The sequence below is a fragment of the Populus alba genome, chromosome 17 (assembly GCF_005239225.2).
Source record: "Populus alba chromosome 17, ASM523922v2, whole genome shotgun sequence".
NCBI classification, from domain to species: Eukaryota; Viridiplantae; Streptophyta; class Magnoliopsida; order Malpighiales; family Salicaceae; genus Populus; species Populus alba.
The window spans coordinates 14,960,463-14,987,891 of record NC_133300.1 but is presented as its reverse complement, the minus strand read 5'-3'; the positions used below and the strand labels follow the sequence as shown (position 1 = coordinate 14,987,891).

At 32.2% G+C, this 27,429-nt stretch overlaps 2 protein-coding genes across 3 annotated transcripts; both read right to left on the bottom strand.

Moving 5' to 3' along the window:
• LOC118042758 (uncharacterized) lies at positions 1-27,429 on the bottom strand. Of its 2 annotated transcripts, none has more exons than XM_073405832.1 (7): positions 27,272-27,429; positions 26,518-26,606; positions 26,328-26,390; positions 26,196-26,243; positions 26,053-26,106; positions 23,306-23,363; positions 1-204 (listed from the first exon to the last, which is right to left on the bottom strand). In XM_073405832.1, the coding sequence occupies exons 2-7, from the start codon at positions 26,596-26,598 to the stop codon at positions 161-163; spliced, it is 348 nt and encodes a 115-aa protein (XP_073261933.1). In that variant the 5' UTR covers positions 26,599-26,606; positions 27,272-27,429; the 3' UTR covers positions 1-160. The 2 variants fall into 2 exon arrangements, with proteins under 2 accessions (XP_073261933.1, XP_034906366.1); XM_035050475.2 differs by lacking the exon at positions 1-204 and adding an exon at positions 22,913-23,182.
• Positions 984-11,802, bottom strand: LOC118042753 (TMV resistance protein N-like). Its single transcript, XM_073405824.1, is given in 12 exon segments — positions 984-1,295; positions 2,835-2,889; positions 2,979-3,026; positions 3,127-3,575; positions 3,901-4,841; positions 4,924-5,462; positions 5,465-5,531; positions 5,533-5,961; positions 6,063-6,338; positions 6,451-7,543; positions 10,928-11,538; positions 11,662-11,802. Coding segments are annotated over 9 exon segments (4,308 nt in total). The 5' UTR covers positions 11,434-11,538; positions 11,662-11,802; the 3' UTR covers positions 984-1,295; positions 2,835-2,889; positions 2,979-3,018.

Genomic DNA, 27,429 nt, shown 5'->3' with positions numbered 1-27,429 from the left:
TTACAAAATGTTGTCTATATATTAGTTTCTTTTCAGAAATATTCAAACAACTTCACCAACTTTATGGCAGCAGACAACAGAAAATTACTCACCAATAATGTAGGTATTAGAATAACAATCAAGTCCCCACAAGAGGAGATCTATATTCTATAGTAACTTCTCATTCATTGGCAGTTGCATCCTCGGATGGAGCACTTCCTCCATCTGCATAAGAAGAAAGAGATGGTTGAGTTTCCTTGGCTCCTTTGGAGAAAATCAGACAGAGAAAAGCGATTCTCTAACACTACTGGTAATAGCTTTGGGTTACAGAATGATGATCATTATCTCCAGAAAAAGAATTAAGGTGGACCACAGATGAGGCCATAGTTGGAGGGTGATGTCTAAAGCTTTAAAGATTTTGAAAGGAAATATTTCCACGTGATGACTGCTCACAAGAGGAATAAACTTATTGGAATGTTAATGATTGATAAACTCACAGATTAGAAAAAATTTCTTCTGTAGGTACACATGCACTATTATCCAAATCCCTACCTAGGAACTAGGGATTGCTTTAGCAAATATTGGAACCAACTAAACCAATAGGTTAAACAATTGTTGATAATGCCTCTAATGGAATGAAATCAAGTTGCACACGGCAATAATTATAGTTGAAAAGTTGCATATGAGACTTGAGCAGAAAACACCTATTGTCGGTTTAAAGAACTTAAAGTTCAAAATAACATTCTAGACATCTCTGCCTGGTGAGGTCCTTTTATATATTTCCTAGTTTATCACGGGGAGGGGGAGCAAGTCCAAGAAACAATCACACAACACAATTTCTCCTTTGTATAGTTGATCCATTTCACAACACAACACATTCATATACATCTATGGTGGCAATCCAACCCCTCCCTCAGAATTTTTGGTTTCATTTGTCCTTGTTTTTTTTTTCCATTGAACCTACATGTTGCAAAAGAGCACTAACAGTGGTTGCAACCTGCAAGCCATTGACAATTTATCATTTGTTCACCTATATCCCATTGCGAGCTCAAGAAAAACCTAAAACCAACTTCAATTGAACATTCACAGACCAATTATCTCAAAGTTATATTAATTTTCTCATGCTTCATAAATTTAATGGATCTTTAGACAGAACGAACTTAATTCTAATAATTTCCTTCTTTTAAACAGGCCACAAGATTCCAAAATAAATGAATACCTAACTTCTTCAGCTTTTGAAGTAGTTCTATCCTCACCAATTTTCTAAGTTAATAACCCTAACCGATTCACTACTCAATACTGTCCATCATCAAGAGCTGATAACACACAAGTAGTTGGTTACTTTTGGATGCAGATCCCCAAATTGGCAAAAATAATCTGGGAAAATGTCTGGCTTCTATCATCACTCGTTTTTTCAGGTTTACAATAATTTCTTCAGAGAATGCCAAGATAAGGCAAAAGAAATCACTCGATTCAAGACATGTTTTCAGCTAATTTGATCATTCCAGATGCAATGGTATGGTCCAATCGTTGAGATTTGAGACCAAAAATGACAATGATGAATTATTAAAGAGAGATTGCCCGATCAAGAGGCATCTGAAGGTCTTGATGGTGGTCAATGGAGATGAAGAAGAAGAAGGTGCACATGTTAACCCAATTACATGTGCCAAACTGCGGGCCGCGATAGGAGCCCTAGTTTAGACTGTCGCATAACGACAAACGGAGACACCTTAGAGAAGGTGTGAGGGCCATGAAAGGAGCCTATTTCAGAACGTTCCAGAAAGCGTGTGCTGAAGAAGCAAGATGACAATTGCCCACATAAATGGCAAAGGGGATGATTGTTGGAATATTGCCAATTATGTTGACATTGTCAAAGAAGGAGGCTTGTTGGTGGCAACCACTAACCTTGACTTTGGCAGCCACCTTTGTTGAAGAAGAGATGAGTTTGGCAGCCACCATTGATGATAAAGGAGCAAGAGGAGCTGCCATTGATGCCTATAAATAGGCACTAAGAAAGAGAGCAAAATGTGAGAGTAGTAAGACATGTAGAGAGAAGAAGAGAGAAAGAAAGAGAAGGGCTGCCACCAACAGCCTTGCTACCTTATGCAGCTGCTGCCCTATGTAGCAAAGAGAGATGGGAGTTGAGTGAATGTGATTCTCCTCCATGTGTTGTATTCTTTCTCTATCTCTAATAATATTAATATCTTCCGTGGATGTAGGTAATTTGTCGAACCACGTTAAATATTGTGTCTCAGTGTGCTTACCCCTCCTATGAGCAATTATTAGTACATCACCGGTCGTCGGATTCCGCCCAACACTATCATCACTCGTTTTTTCAGGTTTACAATAATTTCTTCAGAGAATGCCAAGATAAGGCAAAAGAAATCTAGCACAAGGGGAGTACAAAATAGAGCACTAAAGGAGGACAGACTGAATAGGAGAGAAAAAACAGTTCCTAAGAACTTAAATATCTAAAGTAGTGGTCAACAAAAACAAAGAGAAATTAATCTTCTTATAAGGAATAAACGAAAAATGTACTTCTAAGCAACCCAAACTTAATTTTTCTAACAGGTCTGGTACCTCAAGAGGCCAGGAAGGTGTTATTAGCTATTTAGCTCTACCATTTCATCAACTCGTACCCCTCATCATTGTAAGATAGTTTCCAGATTCATTTAACTCTAATTGTAGCTTATCTAGAAAACCCTTAGAGAAAACTCCCAACGACATCCGCCAGCTCTCAACCTTCATTAGTAATGCAGTCTAATTTATTTAATATCAAGCATTCACAAGTTTTCCTCTTTAACAAGGAAGGAGACACATAATGGGTCGACGATATCATTCACATATGTACGTACCTGTAATTTAGGCCGTAGGGCTTCTAGTGGTCCCTTTGGGCTTCTCAACACCTTGCTGTTATGATCATCAAATGATATTAGGTAAGCATCTCAATGCAACCAATTTTAAGTAAAATAACAGAAAAAACACGTGAAAAACAGAACCTTTCCTAGCGCCCAATCAGCAGAATCAAAGAATGCACGCTCATGGTCCTAAAATCCAAATCATAACTTAGAAAAAAAAAATAAAGCGATAATTTAATATTAACAGTAAGGATAATATAAGAAAAAAAAGATTAATTTTTTATGATACCTGGAACGTGACGTTTTTTTTTTTTTTTATAAAGCTTGTAAAGCGCATAACAATCCTGCACATTTGTGCATCCCTCAAGTTCTTTTTCATTCAAAGTATACTCCTGCATCTTCCAACCAGTTCGCTGTCCTCTTGGTGCACGGCCTCTACAGAAAACCAACGTCTTTTTAACTCCAACTTCTCGAGAATTGCACACAATATTGCTAACTCTCCCTGCAGGTTTCCAATACCCCTGTTTGGTTGCCCTTTTTAACCTTGCTCCAGTGGGATATCTCCTATCCCTTGGACCGAAGAAGTACCATCGCCGACTCTCCAATGCGGATAGCTCAGGTAACTCCTCAGGATCCCACTTGTAAACATCAACATCGGGAATAGTATCAAACTTAAAACTATTCTCACATATCTTCCTCTTCAAGAAGTATAGCACAAGCTCATCAGACAGGTGTAACCTAATTTCAATGGCCAAACCTTGTCAGCAACACCAAAAGAATGTTCACCAGACATTAATATGAATTCAAGACCTAGAATACTTCCAACATGATGCATTTTATTAAGTAGTGATTTCAGAAGAGCAAATCCAAATAATATGTACTTTCTTTAACTAGTGACATGTAGTAGTAGATCTAATCTTTTTTCAATATTTTATTTCTTTTCCTAACAGGAGAAATTATTTTTCTAACTTCGTTAACATTCAGTTCTTAAATTTCAGTATTCCCAGTTTCATTTACTTGAAGTGGTTGATAAGTCAACGTATAAAATAAAATTAATTATTACCTTTTCAATGATCCCGATACAGATGAAATCTCAACTTCACTGAGAATATTCATCCATCTTTGTACCTTCTCCTCGTTTTCTCTGAAATTTTCTTCATTCTTATCAAAGACAATTGTGTAACTCTCTGTTTGATCATCTATCTTTGATTGTTCGACATTATAAGAAACTGGAAACACAGTGTCCGCTCTCATCTCATCAATGAATCCGAAAATCTTGACAAGTTCTTCAAAGCACCAAGGTAAAGAAGCACAATCTCTTGCAAATATAATAATTGACAGCCCTGATTCTTCAATGGCCTCAAAGAGTCTGGATCTAATTGCCATTACTTTCTCTAGTTCCTTGTCATCTGGGACAATGACTCTCAGGGCTAGAGCTGTATTTAAATGGGTGAAATCATGTGTAGCGTCTGTGCCTCTGAAACTAAGGAAAAAATCTTCCATCCATTGACGGTAAGATGAAGAAACCGATAAAGAAGCTTTATATAAAGAAGATGCTTCTTTGCTTACAACAATAAAATGGGCAGAAGATTGAAATGATGGATAATATAACAAACAGACACCACAAGTCTTCACCTTTACTCCTGGCTGGAAAGAATGAAATGACAACTCAATGTTGCTAAAGGATTCATGCTTCCATTCTTTAAACTCTTTAAGGTAATCAAAAGATAGATAGAATAGCCAAATATGATCTGACAGAACTTGGATAGAGTTACAACTAATACACATCGGTGAAGGATAATTCTCTCTTCCATTGGCTTTGAAATGACAAAAAAGAGAAGGACTTTCACCATTTGCACTGAATGCAACACATGCAACAAACCCCATGCTCCAACTAGGCACTTGCACACTAATTAAAGATCCCTTACTTTGATGGTTAAACCAGCCTGGAATTTTATTTCCTGGAACAGCGATACCAAATCCAGGTCTTGGATTAGACAAACCCTGTACCATGAAAAACCAAAATGTTAGATGGAGAGGAGAGGGAGAGAGATACAGAGAGGTTGAGGTATGATTAAGAGAAGACCTGGAGGTATCTTTCAAGCATGGTCAACCCCAAGCTGTCTTGGCCGTTATGCTTGTACAATTCCCAGCAGTCAAGACATATGAACTCTGATCTTTTGGAACTGCTTAGCTTTATCGGATCTGGAATTTCTTTTAGGCGTATACAACCATTCAAATTTACTGTTTGAACTTTTGATGGAACCTCAGGCAATGATTCAAGCATCCTACAATCCTCCAAGACAAGTGTTTCAAGTCCAGAAAGCTGATTTATGCTCCTAGGAAGGCTAACAAAGTTATTCCGGCTCAGATCTAAAGACCTCAATGAAGATAAGCAACCAATATCTTCAGGAATTGTCCCTTCTCTTAGATTGCATGCGCATAAATCCAGTACTTTTAAAGAACACAAACCCGACAAAGAAGGCAACCTTTGATCCGTGAGACTCACAGCTATTCTTTTGCATCCATCAAAAGATAATACCTTAAGATTCTTTAAAAGAAAAATGGATTTTGGCGGTTGTCTTATTGAAGTTCCACTTACATCAAACTCCTCCAAACTTTCAACTTTCCTAAATTCTCTGGTATATTTTCAAGTTCAGAGCAGTCAAACAAATCAAGTTTTTTAAGGGATTTTCAAGCAACCTATGCTACTCGGAATGATTTTAAGGTTCTTACAGGTTTTCATGCTCAATACTTCTAAGCCAATCAAATGATGAATTGATGAAGATAGTTGTTCAATACCTGTCCCATCCAAACGAAGCACCATCAAATAGTTCATGTTTCCTACTATATCTGGAAACTTCTCAAGTTTTAAGCATCCATCAAGAATGCAAACTTTGAGTGATTCCATTTCAAGGTTGCATGGGAGAATCCTAATACTTTCGCAATCCATAAGATTCACATATTGAAGCTTCTTGTGATGAGCAAGTGATGGATGGACCTCAGACAAACTTTGACAACCTTCAAGAATCAGACTCTCGAGATTTGGAATTCCAGTAAGATCTGGAGTCTTGATCAGGTTTAGTGAGTTGCTGAGATTGATGATTTTCAAATTAACTGCACTCTGCAATCAGGCAGAGGAGAAGAAATATGGATACTACTATCATACATATATAGGAAAACAATAAAAAGAAATATAAAGGCTCTTAAATTAGTTGATCTCACCTTAGACTCATACCATAATTGCTCAATTCTACTGTTAGCCATGTGAAGTTCAACTAACTCATCCACCTGTAAACCAGCTGGCAATGATTTTGAAGGGTAAGAATGCCATTCGAGAAATCGTAACTTATTGGAAAGATCTTCAGGTCCTTCAGAAAGCTGCACGTTGTTGATTTTGAGCAATCTTAGTTTGCTCATTTTAGAGAAGGCTTCCATGTTCCATCGTGCCTCTCTTATTCCAGGCATGTCCAAGAAAATGGCTTCTATTTTTTCTTTTCCCTGTCAACCAAAAAGGAATACAAGTAAAAAACAAATACAAAGTAAAGATGGAGCATAAATTAAAATAAAATTTATGAAATCTTATGGATAATGTTCTCTATCAACTACTCACTGTGTTGTCCATCAATGCAAGGCAGACATCCTCATATGTCCACAATCTACTACGCCTTCCAGGCTCTTCAAGGGATTCACAACGAACAATTTCCTTACCCGTTATCTGTAATAAATTATGCATCCAGACTTGATCCCGAGAGACACTTATGAGAGATCTCTCAATAAGAACTGGTATTCCGATACCTGCATGGAATCCACGGCTTTCAAGTATCCTTGTTATTCGATCAATTTTAAACCCCTTCAGGAAACATGCAATGTCTAAAAATATTTTCTTATCTGATTCATGGAGGCCATCAAAACTAATGCGAAGCACATCAATGATTTTTCCATCAGGAATCTCATTCATTCTATTAATTGCACCTCTCCATTCAGGAATACTTCTTGCATACAAAAACGAACCTATAACTTCAAGAGCCAGTGGAAGGCCATTAGCATAACCCACAACTTGCTTTGATAATTCCACGAAATCTTCAGCAGGCTGGTCATTTTTGAAAGCTTTCTGGCTAAATAACATAAGAGCATCATCATCATTCAATTTTTCAGCCTCATAAATTTTAGTATCATCATTTCTAGTTAACACATTTGTATCTCTGCTTGTTATGATAATTTTGCTCCCTGGACCAAACCATCCAGGCTCCTCAGCCAAGAATTCTAGTTGTTCTTTGTCATCTACATCATCAAGGATAAGAAGAATCTTTTTAAGTCGTAATCTCCGCTTTATCATCTCAATCCCTCTATAAGAATCCCATATATTAGCACGTTCCATTAAGATTTCAGAAAGAAGTTGTTCTTGCAAACGACGTCGGCCATCTTTCTCAGCAAAAACTTCTCTGACATTTGCTAAGAAGCAGCTGCCTTCAAATTGCCAACGAATCCTGTCATATAGTACCCTTGCAAGAGTCGTCTTACCTATGCCACCCATTCCACAAATCCCTATGAAGATTGCTTCGCCAGTTTCTTCACCTATATAACCATTTAATACCTCTAGACAAGAATCTATTCCAACTAATTTTTTGCTAATTGTTGGCAGAGTGACGCTTAATTTGTAGAATATATATTCAACAATTATTTTAATTGATTCCGACTCATTCCTGCATATGATGGTGGAAAACATTAATCATGTTGTGTGCGAATCAAATCAGATAATGATAATGAAAAAAAAAATATTAGCTCGAAAATGTATGGCTGTTAGCTGAAAATTAATACATCAATCTTTGAGAAAGATAGGGCTCTGACAATAGTAGCTTCAAGAACATAGACGAAAAGGAAAGAATAAACTGAAAACGGAATCTAGAATCACACAGTTACTAAAGAAGCATGCTTTCATGAACAAAAGCTAGGAAATAAAATATCCATTAAGTTTGGTTTTAACAGACCAAAATGTAAATAGAGTTCTATCATATATATAATTTTTTTACCACTAAGTTATTTTTATAATTATTTTTAACAAAAATTTCAACTATCTTGCATAGTAAACTTTTTAAAAAACAACTTAATTTTTGAGTTTTTTCCCTTACTAGCATAGCTCAATTTTTTTTTTTTTTTTTCGGATTAACATAGTTGAAGTGGTTGCATAAATCTAATCCATGCACCTTGAGATTCACATATATGAAATATAAAATTGAGGGACAAAATGAATATATGGAGAAAAAAAAAAGAAAGACTTTTTTTTTTTAACATGTGAGACTTGCATGTCTCAAGTTGAGACAATGATACCTATGCAATTGAGAGATATATAGAGCCTAATTTCAATCAATCAAATATTAAAATCTAAAAATAAAAAAAAAATTATGCAATTAAAAAAAGCAACTAGATTTAACAAAGAATAAAAAATAAAAGACCTGAGACAACCCTGATTAATTTAAAATTATTAAAAAATTCTATAGAAAGTAAATAAAAAAAAAATTAATAGAGCTCAATCTCTAATTAAATTAAATGCTGAAAGATGAAACTAAAAAAAAAAAAAAACATGAGCTTAAAAAAAAATTTAACTCAAACGAATCTCCTAAACCTAGGTTAATGCCCAAATTCTCAACTCGTTAAATCCTAAATTTAGACTCAACCAAGAAGCTCATATCAATATTAAAGTATGAAATCAAAAATATATATATATCAATTTTAAAAAACTTCTAAAGGTAAAAAAACATGACAACAAAAAATGGAGGATAAAATACAAAAAAAATAAATAAAAATAATCTTAAATAAAATAAATAGTAATCAAAAGAATGAGATTCAAATCAAATATATTAAAAAATTAAAAGAGTATGAAATTGAAAACAATTTTTAATTCTATAAAATAATTCAAATGAAAAAATATCAAATGAAAAAACATATACCAAACTAAAAAACAATGAAGGGTTGATGTAAAATTTTAAAAGGTTGGGTGTGGAATTCGAGAGAGAGAAAAGAAAAAAGTTATTTGGTGCCAAACCAAAGGCCTGATCGGACTAACCAACCAAAGTTAGCTTCAGTCATTATATATTGAACAGAAGCAAAGGCCTCAGTAACGGTTGGACGATAGTAAAAAGTCATAGCAAATCCCGTAGCTACTTGTACTAAAAAACAAGTAAGCGTAATTCCTCCTAAACAATAAAATATGTTGACATGAGGAGGAACGTATTTACTAGTTATATCATCTGCAATCGTCTGAATCTCAAGACGGTCACCTCTGATATGCCACCTGGAGAGGCAAGGCATGCCGTGGCGAAATAGAAAATAACAATGAAGGTTTTTTTTAGGAGTTGTAAGCCATTGCACATGCCGCTTAAATAAGGCAGGACGGCTTCCTCGCTTACGTGTTTTACAGATGCTCCAGCCATTTTTGTTTCTTATATATATATATATATATATATATATATATATATATATATATATATATATATATAAACACACACACACATACTAAATTGTCTATAAGACCACATTATTATTACAAAAAAGAAAAAAAAATGAATAATAAAAGTATGAATAAGCCCTTGAAGGCAATGTAAGGAATTTTTTTAATTTAAAGGCTATGGTCATTTTTATTGTTCTGTGAAAAGTAAATTTTTTTTTAAAAAGCTCATATACCAATTTTTTTTTCTTTTAAAAGCTACTATATAATTACACCGTACACATTTTTAAAAAAAATATCAAATTGCTCCTATCAATTCTATAATGACCATAAAAAGACTCTATTATTCCTAATAGCTAGTTTTTTTTTTTGAATGAAAAAATAATAAATTTATTATCCATGGTAAATCAAGATATTTTTACTGTACTTTTCCCATGAACTTTAAATTTTTGTTAATACAATTGATATAGATATCCACTATTATTCTAAAATAGAATCAGAAAAAGTATTCTGATCATACTAAAAATATCTTTGTAATATTTATATTTTTATAAAGATGACCCAATAAATTCAATTAAATAATAGAAATTTCTCTGACCGAATAAGCTAATTTTACATTAATTTTCTCTTTCTTAACAGAAGGACAACTGTCAAATTTTAATTCCAAATTAAAAAGAAAAACATAAAAATTAAAATATTCACAAAAAAATTAAAAACATTATAAATAAATTTCTCTTTTATTTATAAATAGTTGGAATTTTTTTAATTCATGATGGAAAATCTTTTTATTTTATTTTGAAAAGCTAAAACCAATATATTAAAAAACTTTAGTCAATTTTTCATTTCTTATGATGAATTTGTTGTCATTTCTTCACAATTTTATTTTTTAAGCCAACTTTTTATTTGTTCATGCTAGATTTGTTTTTCAACTTTTTTTTTTTACATTTTCATTTTTTCTATCTAATATTTTTTTTCAAAATATAAAGAAAAACCCAAGAAAAGAAAGAAATTTTATGTAAAGATTAGAAATGCTTGATCACATAAGATCAATATTTCATAAAAATTGAATAAAACAATCATGCATATGAAAAAATATACATTTTACTACCAAGTGTTTCATCAACAAATCCATAATTTTACCATTCATTGAATTTTATTTCCCATCTTTTGATTAACAAAACTCAAAGAACACTAAAGCATTTGCTAATTAATTGATTTGCGATAAAAATATATATATTAAATTGAAAAATAATTTTTCTAGTGTGAACAAAACATTAAAAAAAAATAAGAAAAAAAAACGATTTTCATCGGTAAATAAATAAAAATTAGCAAGAAATTAAAGAATTTTTTAAATTTGTATTCAAATTTTATTTTAAAAAAATCGTTACCATTGAAATTTGGAAGGCGCTCCTCTTTTATTTTAAGGTCGTTAAATAGCTATTTTAATGGATCAAAAATATATACTAATAAGTATTTATTCAATAATTAATTTTGATATACTTGTTTTATTGTGATTATTTTGATATTTAATCACACAGTTCAATTGAAAAAATTTAAAAAAAAAAAAAAAAAAAACTATGTTCATCATTGAAACAATACGAGGCGGATTTGAGAATAAGAACATGTAGATATATGATTTTACCTATTCCGTACGTCCCAGCCTGATAGATTGGCCACCGTAGAGAGACAATCTTTCCAGTTCTGGACCTTCTCCAAGTTTTCCTTGAAATTTTGTTCATGCTCACCGAAGGCTTTCTCATATTGCCCTTTCTGCTCGGCTACCTCTGATGGATCTACATCATAAAAAACTGGCAGAACAGTGTGCCCCATCTCTTTCATGCACTGAACAATCTTGACAAGTTCACCCAAGCACCATGGTGAAGAAGCGTAATCTCTTGAAAATATAATGACAGAAAACCTTGATTCTTCGATGGCCTTCCAGAGAGCAGGTTCGATGGTCTTTCCTCTCTCGAGCTCCCTATCATCCATGTATACATCGATGCCTCTCTGTTTCAGATTAGAACATAGATGACTAGTAAAGTTGTTCCGGGTGTCTTTGCCTCTAAAACTAAGGAACACATCATACATATATAGTGGAGGAGAAGAAGATGAAGATGAGGTTATTCCTTGCACGATGGTGGAAGCCATGAAAATCCCTATAGCGATAAACTAGTACCGATTCCTTCTGGCCTCAACTAGCTCGCTTGGTTCAGCAATTGCTTTCCACGCTATTTTGTGTAAGGCGCCCTGCTCCTGTGCTCAAACATGAAACAGAAGGTAAGATCAAGAAATTTGGCAATTAAATCTACCAATTAGCAATTTCAAGCAGGAACATGTACAGTTCTACTTAGAAATCAGAAAACACCAAATTTCTACCAAGTATTACACGAATCCAGACGAAACCAACCGAGTGGTAAGTGTTGACTAAAGAGGCACAAGATCTAGTCAAGCCCAATATTTCTTTCTACTTATGGTATCTTAGTAACCAACTTCCAAAGCCCTTTTCTTTCTTTTCTTTTTTCCAATGACTTCGAATTTCCTCCGGTTTCTTTAGATCAAGAACTCTTACTGGTAAGTTTCCTGGATTTCTTACGGATCCCTTGCTCACACTGTAATTAAGAAGATGGACTTCCAGCGGAGAAAAAGTCAAAAGAAATGAAAGGGATATCGAACGCCCATGGGGCAGCAGAGGCACCTTCCTGTCAAGAGCAGGGGTTGTGCCGCACACATCACAATTGAGTTGTGTGGTTCATATTTTTTTAATGAATTTTCAAGTCAAGCTTGTGTAAAATTATATTTTAGATTCAATAAAAAGTAAATAAGGACATTTTAGATACAATAAAAAGATTTTATAATATTTATATTTATAAAATAACCAAATTGAAATTTATATATAAAAAAACTAAAAACGATTTCAACTGATCGGTTTCGATTCGGTTCAATTATTTTAAGTTAAAAACAGAAATCCAACCGACCGGTTTCAGTTCGGTTCAGTTTAATTCTGTTTCGGTTTCAGTTTTGTTATTTTATATTAAAAACTGAAAATTATATTGTTTTTGGGTTTTTGTGGACTTCTTAATGGGTTTTTTTTCTGTTTAGTTCAGTTTGGTTTTTTTATTTTAAGCTTATGAAACCGAACCGATTTTTAAAAAAAATATTCTAATTGATTTTTTTTTATGATTTGGTTTTTTTTTGTTATTTTTTTTCGGTTTTCTTGATTTAATCAGTTTATCGATTTGTTCATCTTTAGTAGCAATATCCCATATGAAACCTTTGATTATGAGGTATTTAGGAACATAGTAACAATTGTTTTTCGAAGTGTTTTTTTTACTTAAAAATACACTAAAAAATAATTTTTAAATTATTTTTTAAAAATTATTTTGGATATTAAAATATCAAAACAATAAAAATAAAAATAAAAATCAAATTTCCAAACCGGTCTAGAACTTCTTTTCCAACCAGCTTACTCTGCCATATCCAATAATGAATCGAACCTCTTTTTGCTTTTAAAAATTCCGTTGTGTGGAAATAAATCTCTTTAAATACTCTGCTACACAAACCATTAGGATTATTCTTGAGATCCCAACACTACTTTTATAGAAGGACCTTATTGAAAGACTCAAATATTTCTTTAAAACTCATGCCCACCCACAAGCTTTGATTTTAAGAGATATTTCAACTTCTTCGGTGCACCTTTCAATTTTCCATAGATTTATAAATTTTCAATAAAAAAACTGGTAAGGAGTTTGATACACGAGATCATGTAATTTGGTATTGCTGCCACCACACCTTTCAATAACACTTCTCTTCCTACTTGTGGTGTCAATTTTTGCTTCTAGGATTGGAGTTTTTCCACATTTCTATCAATACAAAAACCCCAATTCTTGATCTCCCTCACGTTGTCGGAATTCTTAAGCAATGAACCAGCCCCTCTGTCACCGTTGCAACATCAAACCACCACAGCAGCCACCACCCATGCCAGCAGCCCCAACAACCACTCTACAATCACCTTATTTCCTCTCATTAACAACTCAACAAGCTTGTTGTCGATAAGTGTTTTTTTTCCTCTCTGCACCCTAAAAAATTATATATTGATCTTTTTTGTTTTTAGTATTTGTGCTTTGATCCTTCTTCTTTTAATTTTTTTATTTTTGTCATTGACTCTTTAATATAAGTTTTATTTCCTTTCAATTTAGCCCTTCAATTCCAATTTGTAATATATTGTACTTTCCAATTTAGTATTTATTCTTTTTATTTCTAATTGTTTTAATTGACCCTTTTTTGACAATTTTTTTTTTCAATTTCAACCTTCAATCCAAGTTTTTTTTTATATTTTCATCCTCAATTTTTATTTTTGTTTCCTTTTGTCCTTTGCCTTTTTGTATAAGTTTTTTTTTTTTCAATTTATTTCTACGATTTTAATTTTTCATATACTCTTTTTTTTATTTGGTCCTTATTTTTTATTTTTTATTTTTTATTTTTTTTCCTCAACTCTTTTATAAAATTTTTATTGGTTTTTAATATTACCCATTCAATCCAAGTTTATGGTGTGTTATTATTTTTCAATTTTATCCTCATTATTTTATATTTTTCTTTTTATTTGAATTATTTTTCTTTTTAGTTAACCCTCCAATAGCAAAACATTTAGTTGCACTATAATTTATTTTTTATTTTGATTTTCATCCTTATTTTTTTAATTACTATTTTTTTTCATTTTAAATCCTTTTGTGTAGTTAATTTTCCCCCAGTTATGTTCTTCATTGTTTGTTGACTCGGTTTACTTTTTTTTTTCTAATTTCGTGCTCCAATTGTTTTTTTTATAAGGTATCATGATCTTTTTCAAAAAGAAACTGCCTGATTAATATCATTTCATTTTTTTTTTATCGTCTAATGAAAATAAAACAACTTATTAATCCCAGTACGTTACTGTTATAACTTGAATCCTTAATTTCTCTTATTTTTTTAAAACACACTTGCATCACCTAAACATTGTTTTAGGCGAAATAACATCGGCCTGTAACTCAATGCGGGCCCATGTCTGGTGAATGTTTTTAAAACTCAAAGGTCATGTTTTCTAAATTGCTTTAAGTATGCTATAAAGAACATCCATCCTTCATCATTGTGAGCCAAACTATAACTCCATTCTTAAATACAAATAATGAAAGTTATGGCTAAAAGTTAGACAATAACTTTGTTTTAAATATTTATATAATTTTTTCACATTAAATAACAAATATAGTAAAATAGAAAGGGGTTGGGAACTGTGGTTTTATTGTAGCACAAAACACATTTCACTGTATATTACAACATTAAAATTATGATTACCCCCCTCATTCAAATAACAAGTGGCCTTACTTAGAAAGGTGTTAGGGTCTTTTTGTTTTATATGAACAATGAAAATACAAAAATGCTTTTGTGACCAAAAAAAAAATTATATGCCTTTAATCAAGGGGTGTTATCAGTTTTTATTTCTTAGGTTACAGATAGATTATTAAAATATCGTTTAAGTCAACAAAGTCAAAGCTTTCAATCAAAAATTATTTATGTCTTTTCAAGCTGGTTATTTTGCTAATTTTTTTTTTTTTATCAAGGGTATTATTGTATTATCAAAATAAATAATATTAATTTTTAAAAAGTTGCTCGGCCGTGAGAGGTACCGCGCAATTCAGACGACATGTGCGACAGCTCTCAATGGTTAAACATGTCTAACCACCATGAAGTTAGATGCGTTGCCACGTCCTTTTTCAAACAATAGAGTGGGCGTCATCAATAGTTGGGTGGTTTTAGCTGGTGGACCTTTATTTTTTTTCTTCTTCTTTTCTCTCATTTCCCTAAAAATTTGCATGTTGGTTTTTTTTTGTTTTCGGTATTTGTGTTTTGCTCCTCCTTCTTTTGATGATTTCTTTTTCTTGTCCTTGACTCTTTAATAAAAGTTTTATTTTCTTTCAATTTAGTCTTTCAATTCCAATTTTTAATATATTATGCTTTTCAGTTTGGTTCTTATTTTTTTATTTCTAATTTTTTAGTTGACCCTTTTATGACATTGTTTTTTTTTTTTTAATTTCATTATTCAATCCAAGTTTACTTTGTTTTATTGTTTTTAATTTGGCTCTTATTTTTTATTTTGTTTCCTTTTTGTCTTTGCCCTTTTGTATAAGTGTTATTTCTTTTTTATTTTGATTTTTCATACGTTTCTTTTTTTGTCATTTGGTCCTTAGTCTTGATGTAATTGATAGCCCAATAAGGATAACAACAAGCACATAAAGATAAAGAATTGGCCAAAATAAGATTAAAACAAGAAGAAACCTAAAATCTTATTTTTATTTTTGAAATAATGAATTGATAACTTTTATCTCTCTAGGATATTTACAAGTCTTTATATAGGCGTGAAATTGACCTTATCAAGGTAGGAAAAATTATTATCCTAAAACAAAAAAGAAAAGATACCTAAGAATCCAGAAATAACATAAAATCCAGAAAAATAAATGAAAAATAACAAAACTGAATCAAACAGTATAATCAAGGCATAATTTGGGGCCTTCCAGGGCTTTTTCTAGTTGTCACAGGCTAAGCAACTTATAGAACTGAGCCTTAGGAATTATTTAGAGAAATTTTAGTTCAGTTCATCAGTCAAATAAAACATTATGGCCTTCTATTGTCATTATGTTGGTTTGGTGCAATCTAGCGTTCTCTCACACCTAACCTTATCCCATTGGTACATAAAAATATCTATTAGACTATTCATATGGTCTATTTGTGATATAGATCTTTATCTAGCTATACAAAATTGCTCATAACCCTCATTTTCTATTACCTCAGCCACATCACTTTTTCTATAAGTCATCAATGTTGCATCGAATGCCAAGTTAGGTGGTATCACCAACATTTTCTTCAAATAATAAATGTAGACACGTATTATGTTTTTGCTTCATTTTCAAATAAAACTTGCCTTTGTACACCAATCAAGAACATGGGATTTTGTTTCATTCCTTCATTATTCAATTAAGCAATTAATACATAAAATATCAATATTCAGTCTGGTGTGCTAAAATAACTTATATTAGTTTCTTAGAGCACTTTCTAGATACACATTCAATCTTGTCAGTGCACCCGGCCGTGCTACATTATGGATAGAATTCCCAGAAAATTGAATGATTCTAAGGGCATCTCTACAGGATAAGCCTAAAGGAAAAGACAAAAAAAAAAAAATCAGCTTTCATCCCTCATTTTTATAGATCCAAGAGGAGAGCTATATTGGAGAGCCAAAATAACATTTTTATGTTGGAGAACTATTCTTATATATCAGTCAAAAAAGCCAAAAGTTTGTTCAATAAATCTTTATGCAAAAGAGAAGTTTTGATTGGAGTTGTATTAGTTCATTAAAATTAAATAATAGTTGTATTAATATCAAATATATTAAAATACAATTAGTTTTTTTTAAATGATTTTTTTTTATTGGAGTGCATATATATATATATATATATATATATGAGTTTGTCTTAGAGAAAGGAGTGTCATGAAAGTCGTTTTGCCATTCAAATATGTTTAAAAAAGTAGAATGTAAACTATGAATTTTGGTTTAATTCAATTTAATTTATGATAATTACTACCTCTTCTTTCAAAGTACTATTTATTTGAATAATTTTTTTTTAAAATTTTTTTTTATTTCAACTTTTGTTGTTTAACATTATGTTTATTGAGAATTGAGTTTTATAATTTTTTTTAAATTATTTTTTATTAGGTTGTCCAAGTTTCATTACCTGGATCGTGAGTTTGATGGTTTAACTCGGTTTCCTTGATTTTTTTTTTTTTTTTTTTGCATTTTCCTGATTGAATTCTTTTCTCAATTTTATTTTTCAACATTGAATTGATTAAGAATTAGACTTCATAATTTATTTTAATTTTCTTTCTATGAGATTATTCATGTTTCATTACTCGGGTTATTGGTATAACAAGTTAACCTCGGTTCACTTGAGTTATTTTTTGTGTTTTTTTAATCGTTTTTTGTTTCAATTTTATCTTTCAACACTATGTTGATATTTGATATTTGAGATTCATAATTTCTTTTTTTTTTCTTTTTTTAATTGAATTTGTTTTCGATTGCATCCTTCAACATTGAATTTATTAGAAATTAAGCTTTATAATTTGTTTTGATTTTTTTCTATAGGGTTATCATGATCCAATGACCTGACATGTAAAATGAAAGGTTAACCCGGGTTGTTCAGAATCAATCAAGTATGTTGTCATCTCAAAATTTATAAAAACATCTCATCTTAAATATTTATCTTGAGTCAAACTATGTTTTTACAAGTCATTCGAGTTGCCCTTAAACCCACCAAGGTGACCGAGTCATATTAGATCAATCCCCATATTGTTTAAAAGTTTTTTTTTAACTGAAGAAAATATTAGAAATGCTTAGACATATTTTTTATATAAAAAAATCAATCTGACCTCCAGTGTAGTGTTGGTCAATAATCTAGTATATAATATTTGTTCTGTCATACTTTATTGTGGATTTACTAAACAATTTTTGTTTTTATTTTAGCTCCAAACTTTTATTTTTGCATAATTGCATCCTTTTAGGTTAAATAAAGGATAATTAAATCAAATTTATTGACTAAAGATAAAATTGAAAGACAAGTGATAAAATTAGAAAATGCATCAAAATGGGTGAGGTTTCAAAGTTATCATAAAAAGTTCACTTTAGTCTTCAAACTTCACATGTTATGCCTTATCCGATCCCTCCATATTTTTTCAAATTAATTTGGTACAAAAGTTTTATTTTTTATTTTTTAGTCCCTGTTTTAAGAAAGGAGAGAGAAGATCACCGAATTCCGGGTGTAGAGAGAAAAATATTAGTGGCACTGATTTTGATCATTAAAACGATCGATCTTTGAGTCAACTAATTCCATTTGATGATGAGAGTTAAACTTAGGTATTTTTTCTACCTTGAAAATGACTAAAATATATATCTAAACTCGAGAAGATTTTTGGTTTCAAATTGATTTTGAGTTTTAAGATAGTTTTTCTGAAGTCATAGATGGATTTATCAAGGTGTCTGGGACGTTTTTTAGGTGTTTTAGATTAAAAAAAAGTTGAAAATGTGTTTTTAGGTTAAAAAACCCTTCAGCACTTTTTCAACCACTACAATAGCTGAAATCTGGGCAAATTCCTAAAAAAACTTATCTAAGCTCGGGAAGATTTTTTATTTCAGGACAACTTTTGGATCCATTGATGGATTTAGTAAGGTGCCTATAGTGTTTTTCAAGTTTTTTAAAAAAAAAAATAGTTTGAAAAATATATTTTCTAGTCAAAACCCTTCAACCCCGAATTTTCAACTACCATAGTGGACAGAATTTAGTCAAAGTCAATTGACATGTCGTTTAACTTATTTTTTTTCAAAAAAAAATACATTGGGATTGATGACATGTCGTTCGTCTCATTTATATTTTTTTAAAAAAAGGGCTCACATGCAGGCCTAATCACAAGCCCTACTAAATAGGTCAAGCCGAGTGACACCATGCTTTTTTATTTTTATTTTTTTTTAATTTTGGCTTTTTCAGAAACAAAAACAATCATTTTTTATATGTATTTTTTAAAATAATTTTTTATTTATATTTAAAGTAATGCCTATTTTTTTAAGTTTTTATTTAGCCTTTTATAAATGGTGGTTGTATTTTTAAGTATTTTGTAATTTTTAGATGGGGGTTGTTTTTTTAAGTATTTTGTATGTAATGTTTTTTAAGATATTTTTTCTAATTCATCTATAATTTTTTTTTTTATGTTTTATGTAATTGAAATTTATTTTTTAAAATAAAAAATATTTATTTTTGCATAGTATTTCTAATAATGACAACCTTGTGAAATATTTTTTTTCCCTTTGATTTATTCAATCAATTTTATGTACGTGTCTTTTTTTTTACTATTATTGCATTAAATAAATAATAATTTTAATAAATAGAGTCATTGGACACAATCGGGTAAATGGACATGTTTGGTGAGTTAACTTAGGTAGACTCATTTGTTTTTTTATGTCTTTTTTCTAATTATTTTTTTAAAATTTCATCTCTCAATATTAGATTAATTAGAAATTGAGTTTCATAATTTTTTTTGATTTTATTTCTATATGCTTATTTTGATGTCATGACCTGTGTTTGTTAGGTTAATCGAGTTGACTCCACTTGTATTTTTTTACCTGTGTTTGTTAGGTTAATCGAGTTGACTCCACTTGTATTTTTTTTGTCCTTTATTTTATTTGATTTTTTATCAATTTCATGAGTTAACATTGAATTGGTTGAGAATTGAGCTTCATAAAAATTTTTTCTTATTTGTTTTGTATAAGGTTATCATGATCTCATGATCCAGGTCATAGTTCTGGCGTGTTAACCTGAGTTGACTCGGGTTATTTTTGTGTTATTTTTTTTATTTAATTTTTAAAAAAAAAAATCATTCTTCAACATTGATTAATTGTGAATTGAGCTTTATAATTGTTTTTTATTTTCTTTCTATAAGGTTATGTCAGTATCATCACCTGAGTTTGTCGGGTTAACTCAGGTTGACTCTGTTTTTTTTAATTGATTTTTTTTTCAATTTCATCTTTAAATATTTTTTATTTGCTTTCTATGAGGTTATCACCGTTTCATGATCTAGGTCACGGTTTTGATAGGTTAACTTGGGTTGACATGGGTTGATCTAATATATTGTCGTCTCCATATTTAAAATAAAATGTTGTCTTGAAATTTTATTAAGTCAGATTATATTTTTCCTAACTGTTCAGATAATCTTTGAACCTATCAAGTCAACTAAGATTGAATAGTTTAAAGGCCCAACCATAATGTAATCATAATTAACTCCCTAATCATAAATGATTGCTTAAGCTTAACAACCTAGGTAGAATTGGATTTGGAGGTCTCTTAATAAATAATGAAGGGAGATGGTTGATGGGTTTTACGAGTTATGGAGGTTTTGGTTCTAATCTACTTCCAGAATTATTAGAAATTAAATATGATTTATTGGTGGCATAGGATAGAGGTTTCAAAAAAAGTCATATGCAACTCTGATTGTACAAATATTATTCGGTTCATTCATAATGATTTTAACAAGTATTATTTATTCAGAGTTGTTATTTTTTATATACATGAAATTGAAAAGTTCGTTTGCTTTATATTTTGCGTGAAGCTAATTCATGTACTGACTATATGGCTAAGCTTCCAATTAAAAGTACCTCTGATTTATGTATTTGAGAGAACTTTTCTTTGGAAGTTTATCATTTATTGTTAGCTGATTCTGGGTTATATTTACCTTAGAGAATCTTAGTTTTTCTTTTTTCTTTAACTGTACCCGAAAAAAAAAAAAGCTTAACAGTTAACAACCGCATGGCGCTGTTAATACAACAGAGAAACGTTGCTTCCTGCCATGACTTCAATTCATGATTAGCTTCACTTTTTTTTTCTTTTTTTACAGAAAAGCCAATAAAGTACTTTTGTTCAAGTATTTCAATTACAGTAAATGAATAAATTCTTACCAACATTATCATAACTTGTAGAAACCAGGAAAAAAAAAAAAGATATCAAGACTATCCAAGACAATATTTCCGAGGATGTTACATAAAGATAATCCACCTCAGTCACTTTGATATTCATCCTTTGGCAATTTAGATCAAATAAAAATAAAATTCAAATCTGGGCCCCTAACGAAGAATCAACCCGTAGGCAACTTGGAGCGACACATAGGGCACGAAGCACTCCTCAACAACCACTTGACAATGCAATGAGAATGATACACATGAGAGCAAGTAGTGGCAGCAGCTTCGGATCCAACAGAGAAATCTTGTAAGCAAATTGGACAACACAAGGCATCATTCGAAGCCATATTGTCCTCAATCTTAACTTTCTTGAGGCACGGAATTGGTGGTTTGCAAGCTTGTAAGACATGATTAAAAGGGTTCTCCACAAAATCCCACGAGATCTCCTTATCTTCATCAACATGAATTCCAGTCATGACATTGAAGTGGATTTCATACCATGGTTCAAGAGCAACGACGCACACAAATATATGGTCAGCTTCACAGGGCAATGAAGAAGCACTGCGAGATATGGATTCAATAAGTTGAGCTCTTGCTGTCGAAGGTAACCTGATGCCTATGCTCCAAAGCAAGTTCCTGTATGTGCATTCTTTCAAAGGATCCAACAAGAGTTCCCCTCGTTTTACCCGGAATGATTGTCTGGATTTGACAGGCGACCCATCTTGTGATACTTTGACGACGATGAATTCTATTGTGATTCCCTTGGCATCGAATTCAAATGGATCGACACAAGGTGCTGCTAAGAGCTTCATGGTTTTATGCTTGTGATATTGCTCGAGTTGTTGTTTAGTAGAGGAGGTAGTGAGAGAGACTTTTAGGTTAATGTTGTATTTATATAGACAGGATTAATTGAAGGCGGTTTATGGAATCCGTGTCTGTTTTGGATTCGGATTTGCAGAAGCAAGCTGTCCTAAATAGCCGTTGGTATATTAGCAACCGTTTTAACCGTTCTCTAGGGTCTGGTTTTCCTACATGTATATATTATCTTGCCGGGTTTCTTATTTAAACAAGAAAAGAAATAAAAAATAATTTATTTGAATCTCAAATGTCACCCCAATCAGTGAGAGTGTAATTAGATTGATTTTTGCTCTTTTTTATTTTCTAAATCTACCCCTTTAATTTAGAATTTAACCTCCCAAAACCCTAAACTTGTCAAGTCTAATTAACTAAAACTATTCAGTTCTACACGATTCCTTTTGATATAAGAAGGGGTTTCAAGATTTCTGATGTAAATAAGGACGTTGAGTTTCCAGGATTTGATGACATATAATTAGCCATTGATCATCATAACATTATTGATCATCATAACATTGTTGATGGCGTAATATATCTCAAATGTAAAGCTTGTTTGGCAGCGTGGTTACGATTGCTTTTCAAATAACTTTTCGTTTCAAAATACATATCAATGATACTTTTGTATTTTTTAAAAATCATTTTTGAAATTAACATATCAAAATGATTTGAAAATACTAAAAATATATTAATTTGAAGTTAATAAAAAAATAAAAAAAAATTCAATTTTTTTTAAAAACACTTTTAAAACGCAGAAATAAACAGTCCTAATCAAAACTATACGAGAAGAAGGAACGTACTTGAGAAGTTTGTGTTACCCCAAAATCACTCAAATTACTTAATTTTAGAATTGGCACACAATTTTGGTTGCCAGACCTGGACAAAGATCCTTGGTCACCACATCGACACCCAAATTACTTAATCTTAGAGTTGGCACACGGGTATAGGAATACCGAGCAACTTTGAGAAAAGCTGAATATCAAATTTCAGATCCTTCAGTAGAGCAAGTTCTTTTTCGGGTTTCTATTTGGGTCGGTAGATCTTCCATTGGAATGGATATGCCCTTACCAGTAAGAAAACAAAAATAAGTCAGGCAATAGTTACCAGAAAATATCAGCTGCATTGTGTCATAACAGTGCCGTTCAAGTCTGGTAATATTAAATAATGGTGCCTTTCAGTCCCCCATAATGTTCTACGACTGCTCTATTATGAGAAACAATCAAGTCACGATCATTAAGAATACATGCTGGATTAGACAAAGTGAGAATGGATAAGGCTTTTTGAATTATGCGTAGTGAAGAATGGACCCTCTCCAACTTACAAAATGTTGTCTATATATTAGTTTCTTTTCAGAAATATGCAAACAACTTCACCAACTTTATGGCAGCAGATAACAGAAAATTACTCACCAATAATGGAGGTATTAGAATAACAATCAAGTCCCCACAAGAGAAGATCTATATTCTATAGTAACTTCTCATTCATTGGCAGTTGCATCCTCGGATGGAGCACTTCCTCCGTCTGCATAAGAAGAAAGAGATGGTTGAGTTTCCTTGGCTCCTTCGGAGAAAATCAGACAGAGAAAAGCGATTCTCTAACACTACTGGTAATAGCTTTGGGTTACAGAATGATGATCATTCATACCTTCCCCATCTGCCGGGGCATAAGGAGACTTCCGGTATCGTGTTTGCTGTTGTGTGGGCTGGAAAAAAGAAAGAAAAATTACAAAAATAAGCACCCAGTAAAAAGATAGGCTAGCATTTCAACAATAACACAACCCCCAGAAGAAAAATGTACATATTTCTCATGCATGAATAAAAACTAAAGTGTGGAAAACCAAAAACCATTCAGGGTGTCTGCCGATGTGTCTTTTGTTGAATGGAATTAGGCAAAAAATAACAGGGAGGAAATCACAAGAATAGCAGGAGCCCCTCATTCATGCTTCTTTCAAATTCACTTGCATTGCATCTACATCATGCCTTGAAGGCAACATCTCTATTTATGGTTGCGTTGCCTTTCACTTTAAATTAAGGATTATAAAAACAACACAATCGTTCAAAGTCATTGAAGAACCTTTGCTTGGAGCAATAAGGAGAAGACTTCAGAGCTGTTCATCCAAATAAATTAGGATAAATCAATCTTCTATCAGTGCAACTGTTTCCTCAGCAAAATAGGAGAATGGTGAATCAATGAATGTCCTGTTAGAAGGCCGGGTAACTATCAATTTCATAAGAGAAGAGAGATGGGATCGTAGGCTAGATCACATCCCTTCCAGTTGATTGCTTTTGTACCTGTACTTGGATTCCGTCCTGAATCACTAAATAGTGAGGGCTCAGAACTTCTATTCTTCATCTTAGAATCAGGTAGAATGCCATGCCCTCCAAAAATGATAGGAGTAGAGAAACTTTGATTTTATAGAGGAAACATCCTCCAACGGAAGTATATAATGCGCTACCTCATCCAACTACTAACCGTTTCCTAGTGATTTTAGATGGTGGCGATCTTAAAGGGGCACAAACCCCTTTTCCACTTTGAGGATATGTGGTTGAAAGTAGATTGTTTCTTTGATCAGGCATTGATTCTGGAGCATCATTTTATCAGGTGATCTTACTTTTAGTTTTTCCTTACTAAGAAGTAACTAGGTTTGGGGTAAGATCTTACGGGGAAGTAATAGATAAGTGCTCTGAATTCTAATAGTGCAAAGCAGAAAGATCAGTAGAAACATTGTCTCCAGAAATAGAATTAAGGAGGACCACAGATGAGGCATAGTTGGAGGGTGATGTCTAAAGCTTTAAAGATTTTGAAAGGAAATATTTCCACGTGATGACTGCTCACAAGAGGAATAAACTTATTGGAATGTTAATGATTGATAAACTCACAGATGAGAAACAATTTCTTCTGTAGGTACACATGCACTATTATCCAAATCCCTACCTAGGAACTACAGAAGGGATTGCTTTAGCAAATATTGGAACCAACTAAACCAATAGGTTAAACAATTGTTGATAATGCCTCGAATGGAATGAAATCAAGTTGCACACAGCACTAATTATAGTTGAAAAGTTGCATATGAGACTTGAGCAGAAAACACCTACTGTCGGTTTAAAGAACTTAAAGTTCAAAATAACATTCTAGACATTGGCTCCAAATAAAAGCTTGTATTTTCCCAGTAATCTCTGCCTGGTGAGGTCCTTTTTTATATTTCCTAGTTTATCACGGGGAGGGGGAGCAAGTCCAAGAAACAATCACACAACACAATTTCTCCTTTGTATAGTTGATCCATTTCACCTCATTCCACATTCATATGCATATATGGTGGCAATACAAGCCCTCCCTCAGAATTTTTGGTTTCATTTGTCCTTGTTTTTTTTTTTCATTGAGCCTACATCTTGCAGAAGAGCACTAGCAGTGGTTGCAAGTCATTGACAATTTATCATTTGTTCACCTATATCCCATTGCGAGCTCAAGAAAAACCTAAAACCAACTTCAATTGAACATTCACAGACCAATTATCTCAAAGTTATATTAATTTTCTCATCCTCCAATTTAATGGATCTTTAGACAGAACGAACTTAATTCTAATAATTTCCTTCTTTTAAACAGGCCACAAGATTCCAAAATAAATGAATACCTAACTTCTTCAGCTTTTGAAGTAGTTCTATCCTCACCAATTTTCTAAGTTAATAACCCTAACCGATTCACTTCTCAATACTGTCCATCATCAAGAGCTGATAACACACAAGTAGTTGGTTACTTTTGATGCAGATCCCCAAATTGGCAAAAAAAATCTGGGAAAATGTCTGGCTTCTATCATCACTCGTTTTTTCAGGTTTACAATAATTTCTTCAGAGAATGCCAAGATAAGGCAAAAGAAATCTAGCACAAGGGGAGTACAAAACAGAGGACTAAAGGAGGACAGACTGAATAGGAGGAAAAAAACAATTCCTAAGAACTTAAATATCTAAAGTAGTGGTCAACAAAAACAAAGAGAAATTAATCTTCTTATAAGGGATAAGCGAAAAATGTACTTCTAAGCAACCCAAACTTAATTTTTCTAACAGGTCTGGTACCTCAAGAGGCCAGGAAGGTGTTATTAGCTCTACCATTTCATCAACTCTTACCCCTCATCATTGTAAGATAGTTTCCAGATTCATTTAACTCTAATTGTAGCTTATCTAGAAAACCCTTAGAGAAAACTCCCAACGACATCCACCAGCTCTCAACCTTCATTAGTAATCAAAAATCACTTATGCAGTCTAATTTATTTAATATCACTCACCCACTGTCGAACATAAGCATGGGTAAAGTAAGCACATCAAGTATTCACAAGTTTTCCTCTTTAACAAGGAAGGAGACAAAGAATGGGTCGACGATATCATTCACATATGTACCTGTAATTTAGGTCGTAGGGCTTCTAGTGGTCCTTTGGGCTTCTCAGCACCTTGCTGTTATGATCATCAAATGATATTAGGTAAGCATCTCAATGCAACCAGTTTTAAGTAAAATAACAGAAAAAACACATGAAAAACAGTACCTTTCCAAGCGCCCAATCAGCAGAATCAAAGAATGCACGCTCATGGTCCTAAAATCCAAATCATAACTTAGAAAAAAAATCATGATAGACAAAATATCTATAAAGAATCCAGACTCAGTAACAAGGCATCACCTTAGAAATAAGAGGTGGTTTCTTAGGCATTATTCCTCCATATTTCTTCTTTACAGCTTCCTCCTACATATAAGAATGAACAAATAAATAAATGAAAAATCCACAAATAGAAAGTTTTTTAATCATGCAGATATATGTCTACAATAAACCATGCATATGATCAACTAGAAGGCAGAAAAGAAAGACAGACCTCCTGTTTAGATGAAGGCATGCAGATTTTATCCTCGGAAAGATTTCCGTTGACCTGATCTTGCATGTTACCATCCTCCATACCTGAACCTACCACAACAGTATAACAGTTGTCATCATAAACAGACATTTTCCTCACATTAATCAGGTATCACAAATGCTCCGTTCATGCATACAAACTTTAACCAAATCCAGAGAGAACAAATCTTAGCAAGCTTGAGAACTCCTTAACATTGTTAAGTTAACAAGATGCTTGCTACTACTATACTAATCAAACACAGCACTTCCGAATCAAACCTTTTGTTATGCATTCCAAACATTCCTTCAAAACCACAAAATAAAATCAAGAAAGACTCATCTAACCATTCCAAACTCCTATGCTCACACGTGTCAAATTCAACAATAATTCCAGAAAACCACTGCTAAATCACATTCATATAATCGAATTTTCTGTAATTACTTTGCTGCTCTTGCATAAACAAAAGGAGAAAATCGTAAAATAATCGACAATATTTAATGAATTAATTGATTCAAGAACCTTTTAAGCAATTACAAAAACTGATTAACCACAACATCAAACGCATAATAATTTGAACAACAGAATAATTGAATGAAGAAACAAATATAGAAAAAAAATTATCACTCTCTATTAAATACTCTATTTAACGCAGAATTTTTATAAAGGGCCGAAAAGAAGAGAGATATATATTATCAAATAACACAACAAAATACAAGACTAGAGATTTTAGTATTACCGATTATTAGCTTCGTGCTCCGATTTCAAATGTAGAGAGGGGGAAAGAGAGACGATTCACAGAGGGATAGTATTGTGATCGTTGGGATCCGGAGCCCGATCTGGATTAGGTGAAGTATATTTTGCACCATGTAGATTCCACCATTGTTTCGTTCTAGT